Source organism: Urocitellus parryii, chromosome 8, assembly GCF_045843805.1.
Source record: "Urocitellus parryii isolate mUroPar1 chromosome 8, mUroPar1.hap1, whole genome shotgun sequence".
NCBI classification, from domain to species: domain Eukaryota; kingdom Metazoa; phylum Chordata; class Mammalia; order Rodentia; family Sciuridae; genus Urocitellus; species Urocitellus parryii.
Genome location: NC_135538.1, coordinates 96,213,165 through 96,236,375, shown reverse-complemented (window position 1 = coordinate 96,236,375; position 23,211 = coordinate 96,213,165). Strand labels below are relative to the sequence as shown.

At 32.3% G+C, this 23,211-nt stretch overlaps 1 protein-coding gene across 1 annotated transcript in view; it reads right to left on the bottom strand.

The window, feature by feature from the left end:
- Nucleotides 1-21,380, bottom strand: part of Bmp5 (bone morphogenetic protein 5) — a 112,247-nt gene extending 90,867 nt beyond the window's left edge. Inside the window, exon 1 of the mRNA XM_026398965.2 lies at nucleotides 20,461-21,380. Coding sequence (XP_026254750.1) covers nucleotides 20,461-20,950 — 490 coding nt within the window. The 5' untranslated portion in view covers nucleotides 20,951-21,380. The remainder of the gene's footprint in view (nucleotides 1-20,460) is intronic.
- Between the last annotated feature and the right edge of the window lie 1,831 nt (nucleotides 21,381-23,211).

The window sequence follows — 23,211 nt, the reverse complement described above, 5'->3', positions numbered from 1 at the left end:
TAGTTTAAACTGAAGAAATCTATTGTGCTTTGTTCTTAGTTTTATTTCTGCTCATTTATTCATACCAATTTATTTTAGTAACTTTTCAATTAATTTTTGAGGTAAGCACTACTAATGACTCTATGCTTCTGAGACTTTCCACATTTTCAGAACTTTCAGTCCTATGTTAATTTTTGGTGGTGATAAACCAACACACTTATTAGTTTTTGCTGTCAAGGTTCTGTTGCCGCCCCCGACCCCTTTCTCTAGGAACCAGGTTGATTTTATCAGACACCATTAACTTTCTAGGAAGATCACTGATGTACCCAGGGTAGGAGGATAGAGAGAGCCATGCCAGGTCCAGGAAAGAAAGAAATTTATTTCTGCGGAGAATTTAAATGCAAAACAATATCAACTATAAGTCATTCTGCTTTCTGTTATCATATGTCTCAATATTTTTAAGCAGTGTCAGTAACAAAATACTTCTCTCAGAAAAAAAAAAAGTTGGGGTAAAATTCAAAAATTGTCACTATGAATATTGCATTTTCAGAATATATTATGAAATTGCAATAAGCACATTTTTATTATCTATACTTTAATATACATAGTACTCTATGAAGAATTACTGCTTATATAACCAAAGCTACAAGGGCTGAGCAAAAATTTAGTTCTATTTTTTCTTTACAAGCACCATGTTATCATTGTTTAAATCAAATCTCTTTTGACACAGGAATATGCAGTACCACAGAATTTATTGGCACAAACAGCACCTGAGTAAGCTGAAACAACACCAAATAATGATGAACTTTAGAAATTTATACCAAATACAATATCATCTTATGGCAAATTATCTTCTGAGGATATCTTATTGCAAATTTTTCAAATGTGAAAACATTTGAAATCTTCTAGCTGCAACACAAACAAACAAAAACATGTCATACTGCAATTTCTGGAGTGGATGGTGAAAGACAATTTTTATGAATTTCTAACAAATTTATCTTTATTTTTAAATGTCTGACCAATATGTTTATATTGGTTAATATTTTTCTTTATTTCCAAAATATAGTAAGGTGAATCAAAAAATACATTAAAGCAATATAAAAGACTCATTAATTATCTCATAAGGATATTTTGGCAGAAAATTTTCATTGTGAATGCATTTAAAATCTTATTAACCCAATCTTATTTTATTCCCTTTTCAACAAAATGGCAAAACTTCAAAATTCCTTTGAAAAATAGGATAGGATCAAATTGTCAGTAACAGCAACTACTGGTGTTGTTTATTCCTGTTTATCATGTCTGAGTTAATTCATTAAGATTTTTCAACTTTTTTTTTTCTGAGATTTTTTTTTTAAGAGAGAGTGAGAGAGGAGAGAGAGAGAGAATTTTTTAATATTTATTTTTTAGTTCATCTTTGTTGGTATGTGGTGCTGAGGATTGAACCCGGGCCGCACGCATGCCAGGCGAGCGCGCTACCGCTTGAGCCACATCCCCAGCCCTCAACTTATTAATATATATTCAGTATAGTAACATATAAAGTATCATGGTTGATATTTTAATTACATGTTATTTCTCTTTTTATTTATTTGCTTTCCTTTTATTTTTATTACGTTTGCCAAAAGTTTATTGATCAGTTATAAACAAGCCTTAAATGATTCTATAGTTTTTATCTTTTAGTTTAGTCTATTTTGAATTTGTTTCTGTATGTCATTCTTTCAGGATTTAATGGGTCAGTTGTTTATTAATATACATGAGTCAGTTGTTTATTAATATACATTCATTTCCATATTTTAAAGACAAAATTCTAAAGGCATAATTTATCAGAGAGTATAGTTTTGGCAATCAATGTTACATTTTGATAAATTTTTATTTATGGTATTTCCTAAATATTATTTCATAAGCAGTAAATTTACTTTAGTTATTTAAAAGTTTTATTTTAAATGTTTATAAAATATATTATGAATTATATACTTAACAGTAGATAGGACACATAAAATATCTGCCTCATCTAGTTTTTTTTTCAAATAAAATTTTCCATTAGTTTTATAGCTTTTCACTCTGTGGAATCCTGTGGCCACCACAACAATCAGAATAGTCTCATCACTACAGTTGCTTTGTAGTCAATTTCTTATTGTATCTTTAATCCCTGAGAAACACTAATTTGTTCCCCATCTTTATGATCTTGTTCGCCCTCAAATGTGTTTTTGTGTCTTTATTTGCTGTCCATAATGTTTTTATTTTGGAATGTACACCTGATTACTGACTTATTTAAATCTTCTGTGGGATCTCAAAACATGTATTTTCTACACAATTTGATTCTTGTCAACTTATTTCAAAGTACAATCCTTGGCGTATGTCAAATTAGTTTAATGCTATTAGTTGTTATTATTCAAACACACCATTACTTCACATTTAGTATGTGGGCTTGCTATGTTGTGCAGTTTTAATTATATGATAAGATTTCATACTACAGGTTTGTCTATACTAATTTTTACTTGCACTTTTAACAATTTTTGCCTATACATTTTGATTTTTTTTTTTTAATGTGGTGTTGGAGATCGAACCCAGTGCCTCACGCATGCTAGGCAAGCGGTCTACCACTGAACCACAGCCCCAGCCCCTGATTAATTTCTTTCCATGCAAAGATTTGGCAATGTCCAAGCTTTATAAATTTTATAGCTATTTTTACACAGTAAATTTTCTGCTTGTAACATTCATTTTTCCTTGAATCCTAGGCTTGCTAACAGAAAAATGTGACCCTCACTTTCTTCTACTTGTTAGTCTTAATATAATTTATTCTTTGATTCAAAATTTAATTTTCTGACTATTAGTTCAGTTATTTTTATAGTTAATACAATATCTTATGTGAGTATATATTTCTGATTATTACTAAAATGCCTTTTTAAAAACTGCACTCTAATACAAAGAGTTTTTATGAATGACTGAAAATTTTTCAATGCTGAGAAACTGATAAGATGGTGTATATTTGTAATAAAAATTCATCAGTTATTAGTTAGAAGCCAATTTTAGCCACAACAACAATGCAGTGGTACCTGGCGCTCTTTCATAACCATAAGAAATAACTATCCACCATGAAGGCACTAAAGATGTCAAAGGTTATAAAAGTGGGTTAATAGATTCATTCAATATGATCATTTAAATAACAGTTCTGCAAAACACGGTCTAAGATATTGCTTGTGCCCCATTCATTCTGTTCTTCAACTATAACCACACAGACTGATAAACATTTATTATACTTTTTCAATATTTCTTTTTTTTAGAAAGAGAGAGAGAAAATTTTTAATATTTATTTTTTTAGTTTTCGGTGGACACAACATCTTTATTTTATTTTTATGTGGTGCTGAGGATTGAATCCAGCGCCTGCACATGCCAGGCAAGCGCACTACCACTTGAGCCACAACCCTAGCCCTTCAATATTTCTTTATACAAATATAAAAAGTAAATAGATTGCTCTTATACAAACCATAATAAATAGATAGATAGATAGATAGATAGATAGATAGATAAATGGCTCATACTATAAAGTGATTCCCAAACATCTTAGAATATTTCACATAGGTGAAAGGGCTTTGACTCAAAAATCAGATTTGATACTGAACTAAAAATATGTAATTTTTAGGTAAAAGTACATAATTGCTGATCAATTCAAAATAAAGTTTTGCATTTAGTCCCTTCCTTCAATACCAGAATAGCACCTTTAAATAGTATAACTAATGAGGGATTATACCTGCATAATTCTGATTACTCTTCAGTCACATATATCTTATTGTTTCACAAATTATAGAAAGTTATATGAACATAAAGCTATTTAGACCATCTATTTGCTCATCTGATTTTAATTCTCAAACTCTAATCCTAGAAAACTACAAATTTCCCATTTAATTTTTAATCAGCAATCAGCTACAGTATACCTTTGAGAAATTATTAGTAAAATAAAATATATTTCACAATCTTTTAAATATCTGGAAATATCTTCACATGGTTGTTATTGACAAATAAGAAGTCATCTAGAAAGTAAGAAATCAAAGCATAAAATGGAAAAAAAATACAGGGAATAATTATCAGATACCTAGTTGCAGGAGCAATTCCTAAGCATATGCTACAATGCACTAAGATAAACAAAATGAGCAAAACTATTGACAGAGAACTTCTAAGAAAGAAAATATAAATAACCAATAAATCTCAAATAAATTTAAATTTTTAAAAATTCATATATTAGATTTTCAGTAATAAAATATATATTATGCTTTATTCAGGTTTCAATCTGGTAAATAAATACTAGCATCAACTAGTACAAATAGAAATTATAGCAAATTTATTGAAAAATATTTTATTATTTTTTCAGGAGGCTTAGAAATAATCATACCTTTTGTTCTAAATATTCATTTTCTCTAAGGAACGGTCAGAAATAGTCAGAAATGTTTATTAGCACTTATTTACAAAGACATCCATTACAAAAGAATATGCAATAGTAAGAACTGGAAAAATTGGCATGTCCTTCAATTGAAGAATATCTATGTAAATGATGTTAAATTGTTTAACTGATACATCATTCAGTCATTAAAAACATGTCCATATTATATGCAGAAGAATGAAACTAGACACCTATTTATCATAAGTTATAAAAAACTCAAAATGGATTAAAATTTAAATGCAAAAATCTGAAAATATGAAACTACTGGAAGAAAACAAAGGAAATGCTTCAGGATATTGGAACAGGCAAAGATTTTTTGGAGAAGGAAAAACCCAGATGCACAGTAAACCAAAATAAACAGACAACTGGAAGTATATCTGTCTAAAAAGCTTCTTCATAGCAAAGGAAAAAAAATCAAGAGTAAGAGACAACCTGCAGAATGGGAGAAAATATTTTGAAGCCATTCATCTGATTGGTTAAATATCTAGAATTAAGGAACTCCAAAAACTCAACAGCAAAACAACAAATAATACCATTGAAAAATAGGCATAAGACCTAAATGGACATTGATCAAAAGAAGTCAAATACCCAACAGATATGAAAAAAATGTTCAACATCACTCATCATCAGAGAAATGCAAATGAAAACCACAATGAGATAGTACCTCATCCCAGTAAAAATGATTATTATCAAAAAGACCAAAGATAAAAATAGTGCTAGTGGGAATGTGGAGGAAAGTGGATCTTACACAACGTTGGTAGATGTAAATTGGTAAGGCCACTGCCATTGTGGAAAACAATATGAAGTTTCCTCAAAAAATTTAAAAATAGAACTATAATATGACCTAGCAGTCTCATTACAGAGTATGAACCTAAAGGAAATGAAATCGGTATGTCAGAAATTTACACTCCCATGTTCACTGAAGCACTGTTCACAACATTAAGAAATGGAAAGAGCCTAAGTTTCCATCAATGGATGAAGAACCTAGAGCACATACACACAACAGAATGCTTTTCAGTCATTAAATAAATAAATAAATACGTAAATAAATAGATCCTGTCATTCTCAACAACATAGATAGAACCAGAGATCATTAAGTGAATAAGTCAGGCATGGAAAGACAAGTAATCCATGATCTCACTCACTTATGGAATCTAAAAATGTTGATCTCATAGAAGTTGATAATAGAATGGTGGTAACCAAAGCCAGAGGAAAACAGAGGAGAGGAAGAGATGAGGAAATGTTGATAAATGTAGTTAGATAGGAGCAAAGAGTTCTGGTGTATTACCACAGACAAGGGGAACCACAAATAACAATAATGTACTGTATATTTCAGAAAGCTAGAAGAAAGGATTTTGGATGTTTCCCCAAAAAATAATGGTAAATGTTTTAGGAGAAAGATATATTTAGCCTGATGTAAACATTACACAATGTATACACGTATTGAAACCACATGTTATGCCATTAATATGTTTAATTCGTATGTTTTATGTATCAGTTAAAATAGAAACTTTGCTCAAAAAAGCAAATGAACAAATAAGAAAAGTGATATGCTAAAATAACAAAAATAAAGTAAATAAACATTGTTCAAGTATATGAAAAAGGCATAGGGCTGATGATGTAGTTCAGGCCCTGGGTTTGAGTCCCCAGCGCCACCTAAAAAAAAAATATAAAATATCAATAATAGTTTTCTAGATCATGGAATTATACTCTTTTTTATTTATCTGCTTACTTAAAATTTTTGTACAGTGTGCCCACAGTGTCAACAAAGTTGATTTTCACAAAGCCCTACTTGCTGTATTTCCAAAATGGCTCTGATAAAATAGACATTCCTCAAAAAAGACAATTTTTTCTCAGGATGACTTCCTTTAATACTAGGCACACACATATGGTGCTCTGTTAGAGGGTCCAGAGTGCAATGTGGATGTGAGACACTATAATCCATATCTGCCTTGCAGAGATTCACATGCTCATTAGCATAATGAATGCAAAGTCCTGTCCTGAAAATGGAAAACCCCATTCAATTACTATTTATTCACATATTTCAAATCTATTTGACTCCAAATTTTCTGAAAACACTTCCTGAAAGGAGATAGAAATGTTCTCAATGAAATACACTTTAGTAAATGATGAACAAGAATTCTGATTTTAAAAAGTAAATGATTGAAAATGACTAAGAGTTTTGAACAATTATGATTAAACACATATTTTAGTTATCATATGTCAATGAAATTCATCTAATTAAATTTAAATAAAATATTTGGCTTATTCATTGGCTTTTAATTTCAGCATCTGACTTCCTGGTCAGACTAAATTATTAGAAATGAGAAGTCAAGATCCTTCATACAACTCCCTATGTTACAGCCATGGTATAGGTGGGCAGAGAAGGAATGTTAAGTTTAGGGATGTAGGGAGAGAAACTGAATTTCTAAAAAGCAGCATATGATATCCTAAACACTCAACTTTTTCTCATTAGTTAGATCTTGTTTGGCTTTTCAGGCAGTTAACTAAAATTTAATAAATCAACAATATCATCTCTTTTTTCCCTGTTTGGTTTTATTGTTGCTGTTTTACCCCAGCATGGTTTTGAGAGTTGAGGATGACTAGTACTGAATTTTCCTCATGTACTTCAGCATTTTATTTTGAGAAATTTTGTTATTTCAGAGGTATTATTATAGGAAAAAATTTAATTACCCAAAGTCTTTAACTTTTAATTTATAATATAGGTAAAGAGAAGAAAAAATGCATTTAGCTTTTACACAGCTCACGTGCAAAGAGTAAGCTATGTGAATGGAAGTCACATTACACATACAAATGAGTAGGGCTATAAATGCTACAGATTAAGAGATGAGTATCAAATCTGGAGTGTTCAGGGATGTATGGAACACAGAGGAGCTGCTGCTCTGCAGCACCGAGCAGATGTTATCTGCCAGTTTCTATCTGCAGCAGCAGGGGTTTCCTAACTGATAGGTTGTAGATCTTTCTATAGCCCAAACTTCCACTTTAGTGGGTTTCTCACGAGATTCACTGGCCAATCTGGGGTGAGATCAGAGAAGCTGAGACAAATCTCATACTTAGCTGCAGTGCAACCCTGCTTGTGTGGCCTTCTATACTGGCCAATAGGTTGGAAATCTTCCAGCATCCCAAATGAACTCTATTATTTATTCCAACCTCTAACCCTTGCTCTTGTGGCCTATTACTGTTTGTAACTTTAATATTTTGCCTCTTTCCCATTTTGCCAAATGTTACTCCTTTTCCTGCCCAGTTTCTCTTTTAAAGATAGGAATCAAAAACACAGATAAGTTGTTTTTTTTTTTTTTCTATTCCTTGTTAGTGAACAGCTAGTTTGCATGACACAAAGGTCAGTATGCTTGGTGTCTGCAAAGTACTTCTTTATAGTATTTGCCTCCTTGAGAAAGCCACAGCTGCATAATTCTTAGATCAAAGGCCATAAGAGTTGAACTCCAGGGGGAAGACTCTTGGTAAACTCATTATTAGACTTTTTCATAAAAATTTTATGTCACTTTATGACATTTTTATGTCCATTACTAATTAAGTAAAAATACTGTAAATTCTATACACAATATGTTAGGAAAATATATAGAGCTTTACTAAGAGCTAAGCAATGTCCCGACAACAGCCTTTCAAGGGCAGCGCAGCACAGCAATGGGTAGCCTGAACTCCTAATTCAGTTCCCCCTATTCCAAGATGTAGCACTTTGGGATGACTTCATATCTCAGGGTCTCAATTTCCACCTTTATAAAATAGGGTCACTTAGATAAGTTAGCACTTGAAAGAATATTTTCATATCCACTTGTATATTATAAGCAGTACTATCTGTCCAAGACAGTGAACATCCAATAGAGCAGGACTCATTACAGGTCTTGAGATCTACTTTTTAAATTACACTTAGATGATCTGGGGTTTTGTTAACGTGAATTGACAGGTAGATATTCAACAATGATGATGATCCGCCAGTAGACTCAGATCCACAATTTGCTGTAATCTTCCTTTTACAATCATAATTGACTGTTGGTAAAGTGTGAAACAATCATAGAATGTTGGTCAAATTTTCCCAGTAATTAACTTATAATTATTACTTAATGCCCAACATCCTGTGTAGATTCAAGAAAATATACCAAAAGGACCTAATACCAATTCATGAAATTTTTTAAAATTTTCTAAGTTGTAAAGAGTATCTCTGTTGACTCTGATTATAAGCTGAAACCACATAATGTTCAGTATAGACAGCAACAAAGTAAACACTGAACTTAATCCTGTTAGCAATAGAATACAGGTAAAAAGCTTTATTACATACAATTGAATAAGTCAGGTTAGACCAGGGCCAATACTGAGACAGATCAAACAACTTAATTTTTAAAAATTGGCTGTTCTTTTACTTTCCTTTCCTGAGTGCAAAACAAACAAAAAATGAGTATTTGAACTATGCTTATACTCTGGAATGCACAGTTAGCATCCTGTGTAAAATCTAACCTTCTTTTTAGGCCTTTCCTTAAATATCACTGGAGGCCCCATATTACCAAGTTCCTAAGCTACACAAACAGGTTTCTGGCCAGAGCCCTTAAGTTTTGCTGCAGCTTGATTCTGCCTTTACTCCTTGTTTTCTGGACTAAAAGTTGCCCTTAGGTTCTGTTTTAAGGTAAAAGATTTTTTAAAAATTTTTCTTTAAAGGGATTGATGTTTCAAAAATATTTTCTATGTGCAGGAGGTTAATTAAATCTGGTTATTTTAATAACAAAGAATGCATTGTTTGGTTTTTGTTAGTGTTTTTAATTTTATTTAATGCTATATTTTTTATGTGATTTATTTTAAATATGCAACATTGAGCAAAAAAAAAAAAAAAATCCTGGCACAAAAATCAAGAATTTTGGGCCTAGGCCTGTCTCCCTTGCACTGTGATCTTGGCAGTAAAACATGCACAGTCTTTCACACAGTGGCAGGCCCCATGGTAGGTAATCAGCTTCTATTTGCAAATGACTGAATGAATGACCTTTCAGAGCTCATTTCCATAGATATGTGTTATGGAATCATATCTAATTCCTTGAGTGCTATATACACCAGCAATTTGGATGAAGCTACATAATGCACATTCAGATGCCTTTTCAAAGCATAACCACTATTAGTGTTAAAAGTTGCACCTTTCTTATCTGTTCAGTAGGGGGTTATAGAACTAGAGAATAATGGCCAAGAACATAAAAGCTGTAGCCAGACAGATCATGGCTACAGTATGACTAGCTGGATGACTAGCTGGATGTCTTTTGTAAGTCATTAACCTGCTGATAACATTAAACTTTCACATGCATAAAATGTGGAGAGAAAAATATTTACCAATAGAATTAAAATATGGGTTAAAATTAGCCTCAGCAACTTACAGAGGCCCTAAGCAACTTAGTGAGTCCCTTAGTGGCTCAGTGGTTAAGTGTCCCTGGGTTCAATCCCTGGTACCCAAAACAAAAAACAAACAAAAAAAAAGTATGGGTTAATTTTTCAATTAATGCATGCAAATCACTTATCCTCATTTCTGGCATAAAATTATATTGTTCTTATTGTTGTTTTAAATACTACTGCTGCTACAATTATACTACAACTTGACAATGTCATATACATTAAGAGTCTTGAACACACAAAAAAAGCAATAAATGGTGTTCACTTCTTTTTTTTCTATTTTTTTTAATTGTAGAAGAACACAATACCTTATTTATTTATTTATTTGTTTGTTTTTATGGGGTGCTGAGGATCAAACCCAGTGCCTCACCCGGGCCCAGGCAAGCATGCTACCACTGAGCTACAACCGCAGCCCTGGTTCACTTAATTCTAAAAAGTAAAATTCTTCCTCAACATAAACAACTATAGAATGATAACTGTTTTGGAAATGGTCATGTGGAAGAAGAAAATCTTTAATGTCAATTTGATATAGATACATGTAGTTGAAATTCATAATTTAAGAACTTTACTCACCACAATTAAAAGGCTAGACATGATGATTTTAACACCCATTAGCAACTTGCCAAATAATAAAAAACTAATAAACCTCTATTTTCTCACTTAATATACTTTGAAATATCAAAAATAATTGTGATAAATTAACAATGTAGATACCATGAACCAAATATGTCCACAGTTCATGAGTAGCTTTTTCTGTGCCTTTTGGTATCAAACTCATAAATTCCCATCCTGCTTTAAATATTATAACAGTTTTTATGGCAACTCAAGAAAACTGACACAAAGATCTGGATGTCATCTGAAGAAAAAAACAAGTCAGTCCAAATAAATAGTCCAGGAAAGTCACAATACTTAAGGCTAGATGGTTAAATAAAACCAAAATTGTATAATGATACAAATAGTAATGTTAATGCTAAAAATTGGAAATCATAAGTTCAGACGTGATTTAAGTTATAGACAATATTAAAAGCTTAAGTATTGAATAATTATTTAAGCATAGTGGCTTTCCTACATAGAATTCAATAGTTTATTCACCTGTATTTTCATCATGAATTGATGTTACAAAAAACTAAAACTCGGTGCTGGGGATATAGCTCAGTGATATAGCACCTGCCTAGCATTCCTGAGGCCCTGGGTTCAATCCCCAGTAACACACACACATACACACACACACACAAACACACGCATACACACACAAATTAAAACTCAGAAAACAAGTTGATTTATGAAAGCAAGCATTAAAAATTGTTCAAGTTGTTTCCTTCTTTCACAGAGACTTCTTTTAATTGTGTATTATTATTACTTTAGCTTATAATGAATTTCTCCTACTTTATAATAATATCTACAACTCAAGTAAAACCATGAAGCAGTTCTAGGAATCTGACCAAAGGTAATATGAAAAACAACTATCAGCAACTCATCTCAGAGAAAGTTGCCTTGGGTGTTCAAAAGGAAGTACAATAGTCCATCACATGAAGGCAGTGTCACAGAATGACTTTTTCAGGACACCCCAATGGGGGAACCAAGTCCATGAACTGTCCAACCTGAAGACAGTCGTTAAAATACAATGATTGATTTTCTTTTGGACGGAGGAAATGTGATGTGTATCTTTCACAACTTCATTGACATTTATGTGCCAAAGTCTTGTGGAATATATATGTAGATCTCCTTAAAATCTCCTTAGGACTACTTAGAATCTACCATAGTAACAGTTGTTTTAGTAGCAGTAGGGGCCATTTATTTAATATTTATCTCATGTAGGCTTATAGGCCTGTAACATTACCTTATTAAATCCTAACTACAATTTTGTGTTATGATCTGCACTATAAAGATGAAAAACAGTTCCAATAAAGTAAAATGATTTGCTCAAGGATATGTAGCTGCTAAATTCAAAGCTGGTGTTCAAACCAGTCTGACTTCAAAGCCCTTATATGTAAACCCTATTGAGATAGTTAAGGGAGAAAGAATGATTCCTCCTCAATTAAAAAAAAAAAAATCTTCAAAACATTAACATAAACCCTATCTAATCAGTGACTTTCACTTCTTTCCCATCTGCATCAAGATTATTTACAGAGGAAGCTACATAATTTTCAAGTTGAATTTTCTCCTCTTCCACTTTCAATAACTATAGAATAATAACAGTAGTAACAGAAGTAAAATTATCATCCTTAGCAGCTTTGAAGCCAGGACATAGACCATACAGGAAAGAAGCTGTTCTCTTGTCAGTGTTTTTGTGTGATGAAAGGGCAGGGAGATGGTTCTGACCTCAAGGCTTAGTGGTTTGTTATTTATGAGAACTAAATAGCTGACATACCTGCTCCTCCACTAAATTCTGCCTGAGTCACAAAAACTTCAGGGAGAGTAAAGGTAGCAAACAAGACAGAAAATAAACCCAATTTACTTCATCCTAACAGTATTGTTGTCTGTAACATTGGCCCTGGTGTATAAATGGTAAATGTGAGTTTCATGATTCCACTCCGAATTCAAAAACTTTAACACACAGCAAGGGATCATTTCAGAAGGATCAGAACTGAAAATAAACAGGCTTAGGTTTTAAAAAAAAGTATTGTTCTTTGTATTTCCTCTACATATTTGCCTATACTCTAATACTTTCCTTACTGGGTTTGTTGATTGGAAATTGCAGTCTCTTTTTTGTTTTGTGACCTCAAAGTGCTACTTCTCCCTGTTTGAGAGGTTTTTCTTGGCTTCCTTGTTGTTAATTTCAGTTTTCTCTAAGTTAGTTTCAATGTATCAGCTGAAATTACTTACCCATATACAACTTAAGTATCTTTTTCATAACCCAAAATTGGTTTTTATCACTTTACTTCATCAACGTCTGAAGTAATTTTCTACCATTATAAATTATGGTTCTCTTTTGAAATTCATCCGAAATTAGCTAAGACAAAGCAAAACAGTATATATATATATATATATCAGTAACTTGCACTGAAATTAAAGTAATTCTACTATGATTATTGACCATATACCCAATCCTTAATTTATCCATTTTGCCCAACATTTTTAATTTATGTCTCACAAATAGATCTTCACATTTCATTACCCCACCCTCTGTATCAAAAAGTTGACTTTCATGAGTTGCACTAGTTGGCTCCTTGATCCTCTGGCTATCATTCAGGATCAATGAATGGGAAACCTGGCATAAAAGTATGGTCTGGGAATTTATTCTTCACTCTGAATATATAGGGATTGATTAGATGGCATTTCTTTGTACATTCTCCATACATCTCTCCTTGAGTTTTCTAAAAACAGTTTCTGCCCTCTGCCCTAGAGTAAGAAAGTTCCCCACCCATCTAAGAGTATTGCATTATCCCTTGTTTGGCTGAAAAGCTCTGTCTACAACAATATAGTCATAACATTAGTTAAAAATTCTGCAAATGATTCAGTTTGTACATGTTGTCCTTCCTTCAGTGACCTGATAGACCACAAAGGGGGTTTAAAAAAAAAGGATAAATAGGATATGGTCCTGCTGTCACTATATGTATTCAAACCCGTAGGGCCAGTATTTGGGGCATGAGGTCTATATGGGTGCCCTGGGCTCAGAACAACCTTGGGTCTGGTCTAATACTCTGATGTGACCATCTTGGAATCCTTAGTAATTTCTGAACAAGGGGCTTATATTTTTATTTTGTACTGGGCTTCACAGATTATGTACCACTTCTGCAAATATGGTACAGATGGTGGATACAAGTACAAAACTAATAACAATGACATATTTATTGAAGTCTTACTGTATTTCAAATACAGTTCTTAAAGCTGTATGCATTTTAATTCATTTTATCCTCACAACACCCAATGAGACAAGTGCTAGTATGTATCTCTACTTTTTAGATAATGGGCCAGAGCACAGATAATTGAAGTAACTTGCCCCAAAGACACTCTGCTAGTAAGTATAGAAATATGGGATTCCTATCCAAACATTCTGGCTTCTTCTATGCTACTCTATTTCTTTGATAAAAGCACAGAAAAGAAAACAATTGGTTTAATTGTAAATTAAAGCCATGTGAGCAGTAACATGCTATGGACTTTAAATTCTGGAAAGGACTGTGCTTTCTATACAGACAGGATCATCAGAGATTCACAATAGGGGCTGCAAATCTATGCAAAACAAATAATATTGAACTTCCCATATCATGATGGCATAAAAATAGCTAAAGGATTTTTGCAAATGTTAAAAAAATCAAATATTTTCTTAATTTTGACCTAGATATGACCTAAATCATAATCCTGACTAAAATCTAAATAATTACATCCATTGATTCTGATCTCTTTCAACTATTTTCTTTATTTCTAACTACTGCAGGAAACCTGTTTTAATTAAAAACAATGAAGGTCATTTTTAAAATACAAAATTATTTATTATAATGCAAACACAAATACTCTACTGTTTATGAAAAGAAAAATAAAAGGATAGATTATGAAGAGAAGGTGTTCATTGACTTAGAAATTGTAAAATTGCAGAATCCTAGTTTAATTTCTACATAAAATTCTGCATAATTAAACAAGGCTTTGGTATGGAAATATTACAAGAGAGCCCTTGATTTCACTGCCTTCCGAGCAGAGGATGATTTATTGTCTCGAGATACAAAAATTTGCTTTTGTAATTGTTTTCTCTCAAAGTGCCAAAGATCTTTCTTACCAATCTACAAATGACTTTTCTCCTCATATTAAACACTGTATATTTTAATAGTTTTTTTTTTTTTTTGTCTACCTTTTTAGATTGTAGTGTGCTAACCATTGTTTGGACAAGACTCTTACAAACCAAGGGGTTACCAGTTGATTATTTGGATTCTCTTAAACATCTCTGAAAAAAGCAGGTGAATACTATCATCACTATTTTTATTTTACTGCCAAACTTTGTAAGCTGAATCTTAATCATCCCAATCTGACATCAAAATCAAAATAGTTCCCCTTCCCCTCCCAAGTAAATGAGCTAGTTGTCAGAACAGACTGGTGTGTTTTAAAGGACATCTTAGCCAAGGGTATTATTTAAAGAGATGAGCAAATGGGGAAATCCCACAGCCCAGCCAATAAAATATGAACCAAAGGTGCAAAGAAGTACTCATAAATATTACTTAGAACAAGGGATTCATTGTTTCCCTCCAACTCTTCAGTGGCTCCTCTGATCTCAGCCCCTCTCTGTGCATCAGGGAAGCCTCTTCCTTTAACATGTGGGTTGTTTTTTATGTTTTGTTTTGTTTTATTTCTTTTAAAGCTGGGCTACTACATTATTTATGACTGTAAATATGAGTAGACCCTCTGTATGCTTCTTGTATACACATACCGAGACACCCCCGCCCACTTTTCCCCACTTTGGTATTTTAGTGTGGAAGGATGAAAGGCTTTTCCCTGGAGCTGATGTGGTTGGGGATGTTGAATTAGCTGCTGTGTCAGTATGAGGTAGACTGAGGATTTCCCAACACACCCTCCACCTGCAAACTCAAAGACCAGCCTTTAATGACTGGTTTCAGTCATTTTCTTTCTTTCAAGTATTTTTTACAAACTGTTTTCTTTCTGTCTATGGCATCAACATTGTTCTATGCCTCCAATTATTACTTTTGATCTCTTCATCCTGTTATCATCTCTTCTGAATTAAAAAAAAAAGGAATAATAATTTCTTCACTATAGTGACATGTGTACTAATTAAAGATAATAAACACAAAAGCTTTTTATAAACTAGATGGGAACTGGATTTTGATAAATTATTTTTGTTCAATGTTGTACTGTTTCCTCTCTTTCACTTTCCTTTGAATTTCCATTTTTAATTCTTTAATGATTCTCTAAGGCTAGAGGAAAAGAAATACTAAATTCTCTCAATGGAAGCCTCCAAGAGACATGAGGAGACCCTGAAGAAGGGGATGAAGGAGAAACAATTACAGGGTCTGGCAAACCCAGGGCTGCTCTGCAGCCCTGGGGAGCTTTTCTCCCAGTGGGTGGAGGCTGCAATTGGCACATCCTAACCTTTCTTTCTTAACCAGAGAGAAAACAGGAGACTGTACCTAAATTCTCAAACTGGAACTAATTGATTTTCAACTAATCTAAGCCTCTAAGTATGAAGAAACTAGGACCAAAGGCAGACCCCAGGAAGTGGGGGGGGTAGTAGGGAGAGAGGTGCCCAGACAGCCTGGGGCTAAAGAGACCACAGAATTAAAGAGGAAGGACCAAAGAATGCTGGGGGTGGGGTGAGAAGAGAGAAGAGAAAAGGGAAGGAGCTGGAGGTGATGGTGGGGGACTCCCACATCCTTCCAGGCCTTGTCTTTAGATGTTATTCCCATTGTTATTTCTCATTAAACTTTTGAAATTGGCTATTTGTCGGTGACCCCTGCAAGTTTCAAAAATGTTTAATTAAACTATCATTATAAATATGTATGGTAGCTGCATTTGACAATCAAATGTTTTTAAGTGGAATAATAATCCTTGTGGTCACATTTATGGATGCAAAGCATCATTGAGGAAGAGAAAAAATTTTTTTTTCTTCCCTCCATAATGTCTTTCTCTTCAAAAGCTAAAATTTTTAAAGAATGACTGCTGTTTTATCCAATATTAGTATTTATTATTCCAGGCACAGGCCATGAGCATGTATTACACTGGTTTCAAATTATCTTTCCTCTCAACCCATCCCCCACTTCAAAAAAGAATCTTGCATGTGTTTATGGCTGTGTTTATGTTACACAGGTGTTAATAACCCTGTTGCAGAGAACATAGATAGGCATCTTCAGGTAGATGTGTATATAAATTCCTCTCTACTGGCACTTGAGTTAGCCAGAAACAACAATAAATATCAGTGATGTCCTTCAAATCTGTCAATTTAAGACATAACATTTTTTTTTCTTCCAATATCATGAGAGTCCAATGATTTTGAAAAGGAGGAGTTAATTTAAAGTTTTTGAAAGCCTTGTTTTCTTTCATATCTAACACACTAAATATGTGGTTAGAAAACATGAAAAACTTTAAGCATCATATTTACATACTTTAATGCTTGAGCATTAATGTATATTCTTGAAATATATCTATAGATTTGACTGCAAGCCAACTAGCTGATCATTGAATAAAATAAAATTAAGAAAACCAAAGTTCAACTTTTTCATAAAAGAACATACAAAGAATAATACAAAAGTAAATTTCCTGTGTTTACTGTTTTTTTTGTAATTTCCTCTGAAACATCCACAATGTTATGTCATTTTAGTTATACTGTCAAGATCAAATAAAAATTGATTTCTAATTTTAAAAAAATCTTAGAAATACACTGCATTTTTTTCTTTATATAAACAAGAATATACTTAAATATTGAAAGCACATAATCTAATCACTGCTTTCCTTTGCATGGGTATTTAATATATAAACTAACTCAGAACACTGTTGAAAAGGAGAGGCTAAAAAAAAAGTTACCAGTAAGGTGATTTTATTACAAACAAAATAAAGTGGTATTGATTTAGCAAAACTTCCACTGGTATTCAGCAGTTTCAGGGAAAAACAAGGGAATTCAACCTGCAAAGATCTCCTACTATGAGACTGACAAAATCGGGCCTAAGAATAATGCATACAAAAGAGTAAAAAGTTACTCTTCATTCAATTAATCATTTGTATTTGTTTCTTCAAAGTGAGCAAATCACCTAAAATAATTTAAAGTTAAAATGACAACTTGGGTTTTGTATTAGGTGTTTACATGACTTAAATCTATTTATTTACATTTTATTTTGCCTTTTAGAAAATTATATTTTCCACTTATGAACACAAAATTATCTCACTGAAAATTAAAAAGTAGATATAACAAATACATTGAACATTTTTTAAAAGTAGATATTTCATGAAATATGATTTTGAGTCTGGATTAAGTTTAACTGTTCTTGATAAGCAAAATCTATATTGGAAAATATGTCTTTCTAAATGATAAGATAAATGCACCAAATCCATTATTTGGCGTGAAGATGACAATATGAAAGAATTCTTTAAAAGTATTCTACTAGATCCTTTCCATATAATTCACCTTATTATGGGAAATATCAACAGATTCTTTCCACATATTTACATGTTCAAGTTACTTCCTGAGTACAAATCCATTTCTGCTGTTAATTTGTCTCATTTGCACTTAGTCTCCACTATATATACATCTTGTAAGATACACAATAAATAAATAAAATTCTCCTGGGTCTTATAAGATCATGAAATATGTAGCAGGTAATAGTCTTAGGGCAGTTCATAATAATATTACATTTATACCTTTCCTGAGTATGCTTTGACCTGTTTTACTGTGGAATAATACAGAAGTTAATAAGTTTTTACTAAGTAGTGATTGGGTGTAAGAAGTGGATATATTAGAAGGCATGTTATAAGGGTGATAAAATCATGGTTCTATTTTCCTCAGAGACTACTAGAATCATTCAGCCAGTATCAGAATCAATAATTTCTTGTAAGAATTTAGTTTGGAATTATTAGATGATGAAGAAATGATATAGTTTGTTAGTGAGGATAAACCATTATTTAGTAGTTCAAGTACAATAAAAATAGTTTTCTAAAGTTTATATCCAATATTGTTTCTCTAGAATTAAATAAATGAACATATTTCTTGGTAATAAACTTATAAATCACTGTACTATTATAATATAAACAATATAACCAAAATTTCAATGATTTAAAAATATGTCTGTTAATAAAAAAAAAGAACATAGAAATCACTTAATAAAGCTGTTTATTGTTTTTTACGTTCTTGTTGTATGTAGATTTCTAAAATGTAATGGCACCTGAATTCAAAAAGACTTAATTTTTTATAAAATAATCATATACTTCTCTTACAAACGATCAAAATACTCAATTAAAATAAAACATTATTAGAATAAATTAATGACTGAGTTGATTTTTTAAAGTATATAATACTTTAAAAAGAGGATGTCTGTCAGATTTTAGATGACCTGAACTGATACTTTGAGTGATTTAAATTTTTTTTGAATATGTAAATTATGCTAGATTGGAAATTTACTATTAAAATACTGTAGCTTAAATTTAAAGTCTTCAAAATACTTCAGAAATGCTACAGAGTCAAATGTACTCTGAGTTACATTTTCATGCCTCTTACACTAGGAAAAAGGAATCAAACTAATTTGGAATTAAGCTGTTTTAGAAGTCCAAGTGAAACCTGTTAATTATATATAGAAAAAAAGGCCTCCAGAATACCTGACCAGTACCACAAATGATGACTTACTAAAACTTAATAATGAGAGCTTTGTCTCCAACATAAGACATATGATTTATTAAGCACCTTATCCTTCATGCTAGGAGTCATTGCTAAAAGCAAATGAGCAGAGCATATTAAGCAACATATATTATAAAAGCATCCATGTGTCATTAAGATTTGCTGCTATCTGACTTTTCAAAGAATATTTGCTTTGAGATATGAGGAAGTTTTTAATTAAGTGTGTAATAAAACATGTCGATTTTAAGTCAAAGCAGATTGTAATTTTTAAAATAGTGTTTTAAAAGTTCTTGCATTATAAAGTTCTCAGCTTTTTCCAGTTGATTAAATTTGTTGGTAAAATTTTTAGTCTTCAAAAATTAAACATTCAATGTTATTTTCCTTTGAATATTTAAGGATAGCATATTAACCTTTAGTTTTTACAGAAATATTTAAAAGAACAACATCCCTTGTAAAAGTTTTTTGAACTGATAAACTCTTTACTATTATTGTCAGAGAGAATTTGGGGCACCAATTTACTATTTGATATTGTCGACATTTAAAAACTACCCTAAATTTCCAGCATTGAATAAAACATAATTTTAAAAAATTATTCACAAATATCATTGCTACTTACAGAAATCCTCAATTAAATATTTTACCTCAAATAAAAGAAAAATTATGTATAGGTAAAGATTATCAAAGCATGATTCACATGTCTCTTGCCTGTGGAAAAAATCAAGTAGGTATGATATATTTTCATCATTATAGTTAAAAAAAAAAGTTAGGTTGAGGCTTCTTTTCTAAAATAGTTTTCATAGAATTTCAGAATTGCATCCCAGATTCTTTGATAGTAATATTTAATAGTATTATTTGATCTTGGTTAATTTCCTATCAATATTTTATAGTAATTGCTTCACTTACATGAGAGTTTTTAAGTAGTACATGAAAGTATACATTCTTTAAATTTCCAACAACACAAAAAAAAATGGTTCAGGATGTTACTTTTACTTTCCCATATGTGCTTGTTTCTTTTTCTTTTTCTTTTTTGCCTAAAGCATTTATCCTCATAAATTTCCCTTTTTTAGACTATGGCCTTTTTCTTCATATATTTAAGCAAGGTTGAAATTTTAACAAGCTCTGAAGAGACCCAAATCTACCCAAACTATAACTTTAATTCTAGCATCTCACATTAAATATATAGATATAGACATGACTTTGTTGCCTAAAGGAAAATCTTACCTTTTATCAGTGAAAGAAAGGTAACAGAAGCTAGAGAGAAGAGTTACAGAAAATGACTTTGTATAAACACGGCCACCTACCAAGCAGCTACTTTACCATTAGGAAAACTTCCACTCTGTAATAACACAGATTAAAAAATAAATGAACAACATACCTAAGTTGACAAAGCTCATGACCATGTCGGCATCGTTCAGAAAGTTGGTGTCATGTAGGCTGGCTAGAGGGGGGCTCTGGGTGGTCAGAGGAGCTGTTCGAGATAACTGTATGCGACGAGGATATCCATTGGGAGAGGCTGGGTATCCTTTTCGTGCCCCTCTGGTTTCTCCTGCCAGGGATGCCCTCACGGAGTATTCTGACTCTTCAGGATTTTCTTCATTGGTCATGGCATTGTACAGGTCCAGCATAAAGAGAGGCGCAGAGGATGCTTGTTTTCCAGGTGAAAAGGGTCTGGGTCTGTGAGGCAAACCCAAGATAGAGAGAATTTCCCTCTGTATTTCCCGTCTTTCATGGTTCCGTAGTCTTCTATAAATAAAACTGGAATGAACATGATTGTCTCCCAAACCTCCTTTTGCATAACCCACTAGAACCCAGCAGCTCCAGAGGAAACCCACAACACCCCTAAGTAAAAATACAGTCAGATGCATTTTTGTCCAGAAGCAAAAGTTGATATTTTTAGTCCTTCTTGTCCTTGTTCTTAAAAAGAAATCTAAGTTGCTAGGAGGTACACTTTCCCAGTAGCTGTAAAAACAAATTTACCTATCTTCATGACAGTGACATTTCTGAACACGACATCCTCACTGATTTTCCTGTCCTATTTTAAATATTTTGGAATGTGTCAAGAGTAGTTATTTCTAGGAAAGCTGAAACTCAGATTTACAGTTATCCACAGTTGCTAAGAGTTTTTGCTGCATTGATGGAGCAGAAGACGGCCAATATTATGTGATCAGATGACCTATGCATTCCTATATGAATTTATGATAATCAGGCCTTTGGTATTTGAATTAACGGAAGCTGATCTTCTGATAAACTGTAGTTCCCAAGTTATCTTCACTTGTTCTGGAGTTCTTCTCAACCCTTGAGCTCTTTCCAAGACAAATCCTGATTTCTGAATCACAGATCTATGCTGATCTGCACCTTGGTGTTGGAATATATATTTGTCCGGCAGCTTGGTGATAACTTTAACATCTTTTGTATCGTCTTAGTGTAAAATAAGACTCAAGGTTGTACTATTCAAGTAAATGTGTTTCCCTGAAATTACTTGAAATCCTTCCTGTAAGTCCATTCAATCCCTTTCTCCTTCTTACTGTTAATTCCACCTCCAGCAGGCACAAATATACCAGCCCTCTTCCAGAGAGATCTAAAGAGTAGTGTAAGCACAACCCTGCTGGGAAAGAAGAGGCTTCTCATTGTAATTTGAAACTGGTAAAGCAAAAAGAACTTAACCCTTTTGCTACCAGAAAAGCCTCCATTTTCACAATTTTATAACCACACATCTAACATAGAACAGTGATGTATGGGACATACGAGTTCCAGGGGGAATTAAAGCTAGTTTTTCAAGTAGCGAAGTTTCTAAAAACTTTGCCACCCACTTTATATAGCACTCCTCTAGAACTCTCTGTCTTTTAAGGGCACACATTTAATACACTTCTACATTAAGTCTCTGGTTGTAGCTAATTTAACATGATATGTCTCAGTTCTATATGAGATTATTTCTAGCTTTTTAAAAATCATTGATGTATTCTTCTTAAAAAAAAGTAAAAGAACAGGTTGAAAATTGGGGTTAATTAGTTGTTTCTAAATGATAGCTAGACTTTTTTAAATGCCACAGTAGAAATTTAATCATTTGTAAATATATCTCACAAAATAGTTGTTACACTACTTCAGTAGATAACACAGCTCTAATAAGTGTCTTTACATATCAAATTTTTAAATAGAAAAGTATAGTCATATTTCTCTTATTAAATCAGTACAGTTGAAACACATATATCCTAAGATGTTGTATCATGGTTCTTAACTTGTTTCAGTTGAAATGTAGACAGTCTTACAAACTAGATATTTCCCATAAATATTTCTCAGAACTTTAATTTATTTTAACCCATGTAAATAAATACAAGTCGGCTGGGATTTAATATTCTTCATGACTACATGTAGATTGAAATTTGAGTTTCTAAAATTTGATGGGTAAAATGGGGAAAGTGTACACCTTTCTAAAATACCATACTTAATCCAAGGAAATGAGCAAAGTACGTGTTTATCCTTAATGTTTAATGCTTTTAAAATTTGGAAGTCTACAATATTTTTGTGCAGCTATAATTTTCCTCACAAGCACTCACTTAACCTTAGGACTCACAGTACTTTCATTGTCTTGAATAGCATTCTGATACCAACATAAATTTATTGAGCAAATTCTAGAACTGTTATGAAATTTTAATGTTTTTCCTTTACCTAGAGGCGCCTGGTTTCTTGTTTAATTTCTTTTTACATATTTCCTCTGAGTGCATAAAGAAAAGTCATATTTCTCACAAGTTTTCATATTATTGGTAAATGCAAGATGCTGAAAGGGCTTGCAGAATCTTATTGTGTGCATCATTTGTCTTATACAAACTCATGACACTAAAACTCAATGATGTTGTGTGATATGTGCCTTGCTGAAACTTTTTTTTTTATTAATAGTCATGCAGGATGCCACAGTAGCAGCGATTGCAAAGAATACTAGAAGTATAGATTGGAAGTAAGTGAAGAAATACTATTTCAACAACAATAAAAAAAATGGTTTGAACTACTTAAATCCTTGAAATAGTTTATTTAATATGCAAATCAAACTAATAATTTCTTGTCTTCAACAGAGATTCAGATAAGCTACTTTAAAAGTAAAATATTTCTCTGTATTTATAAGACATATCCC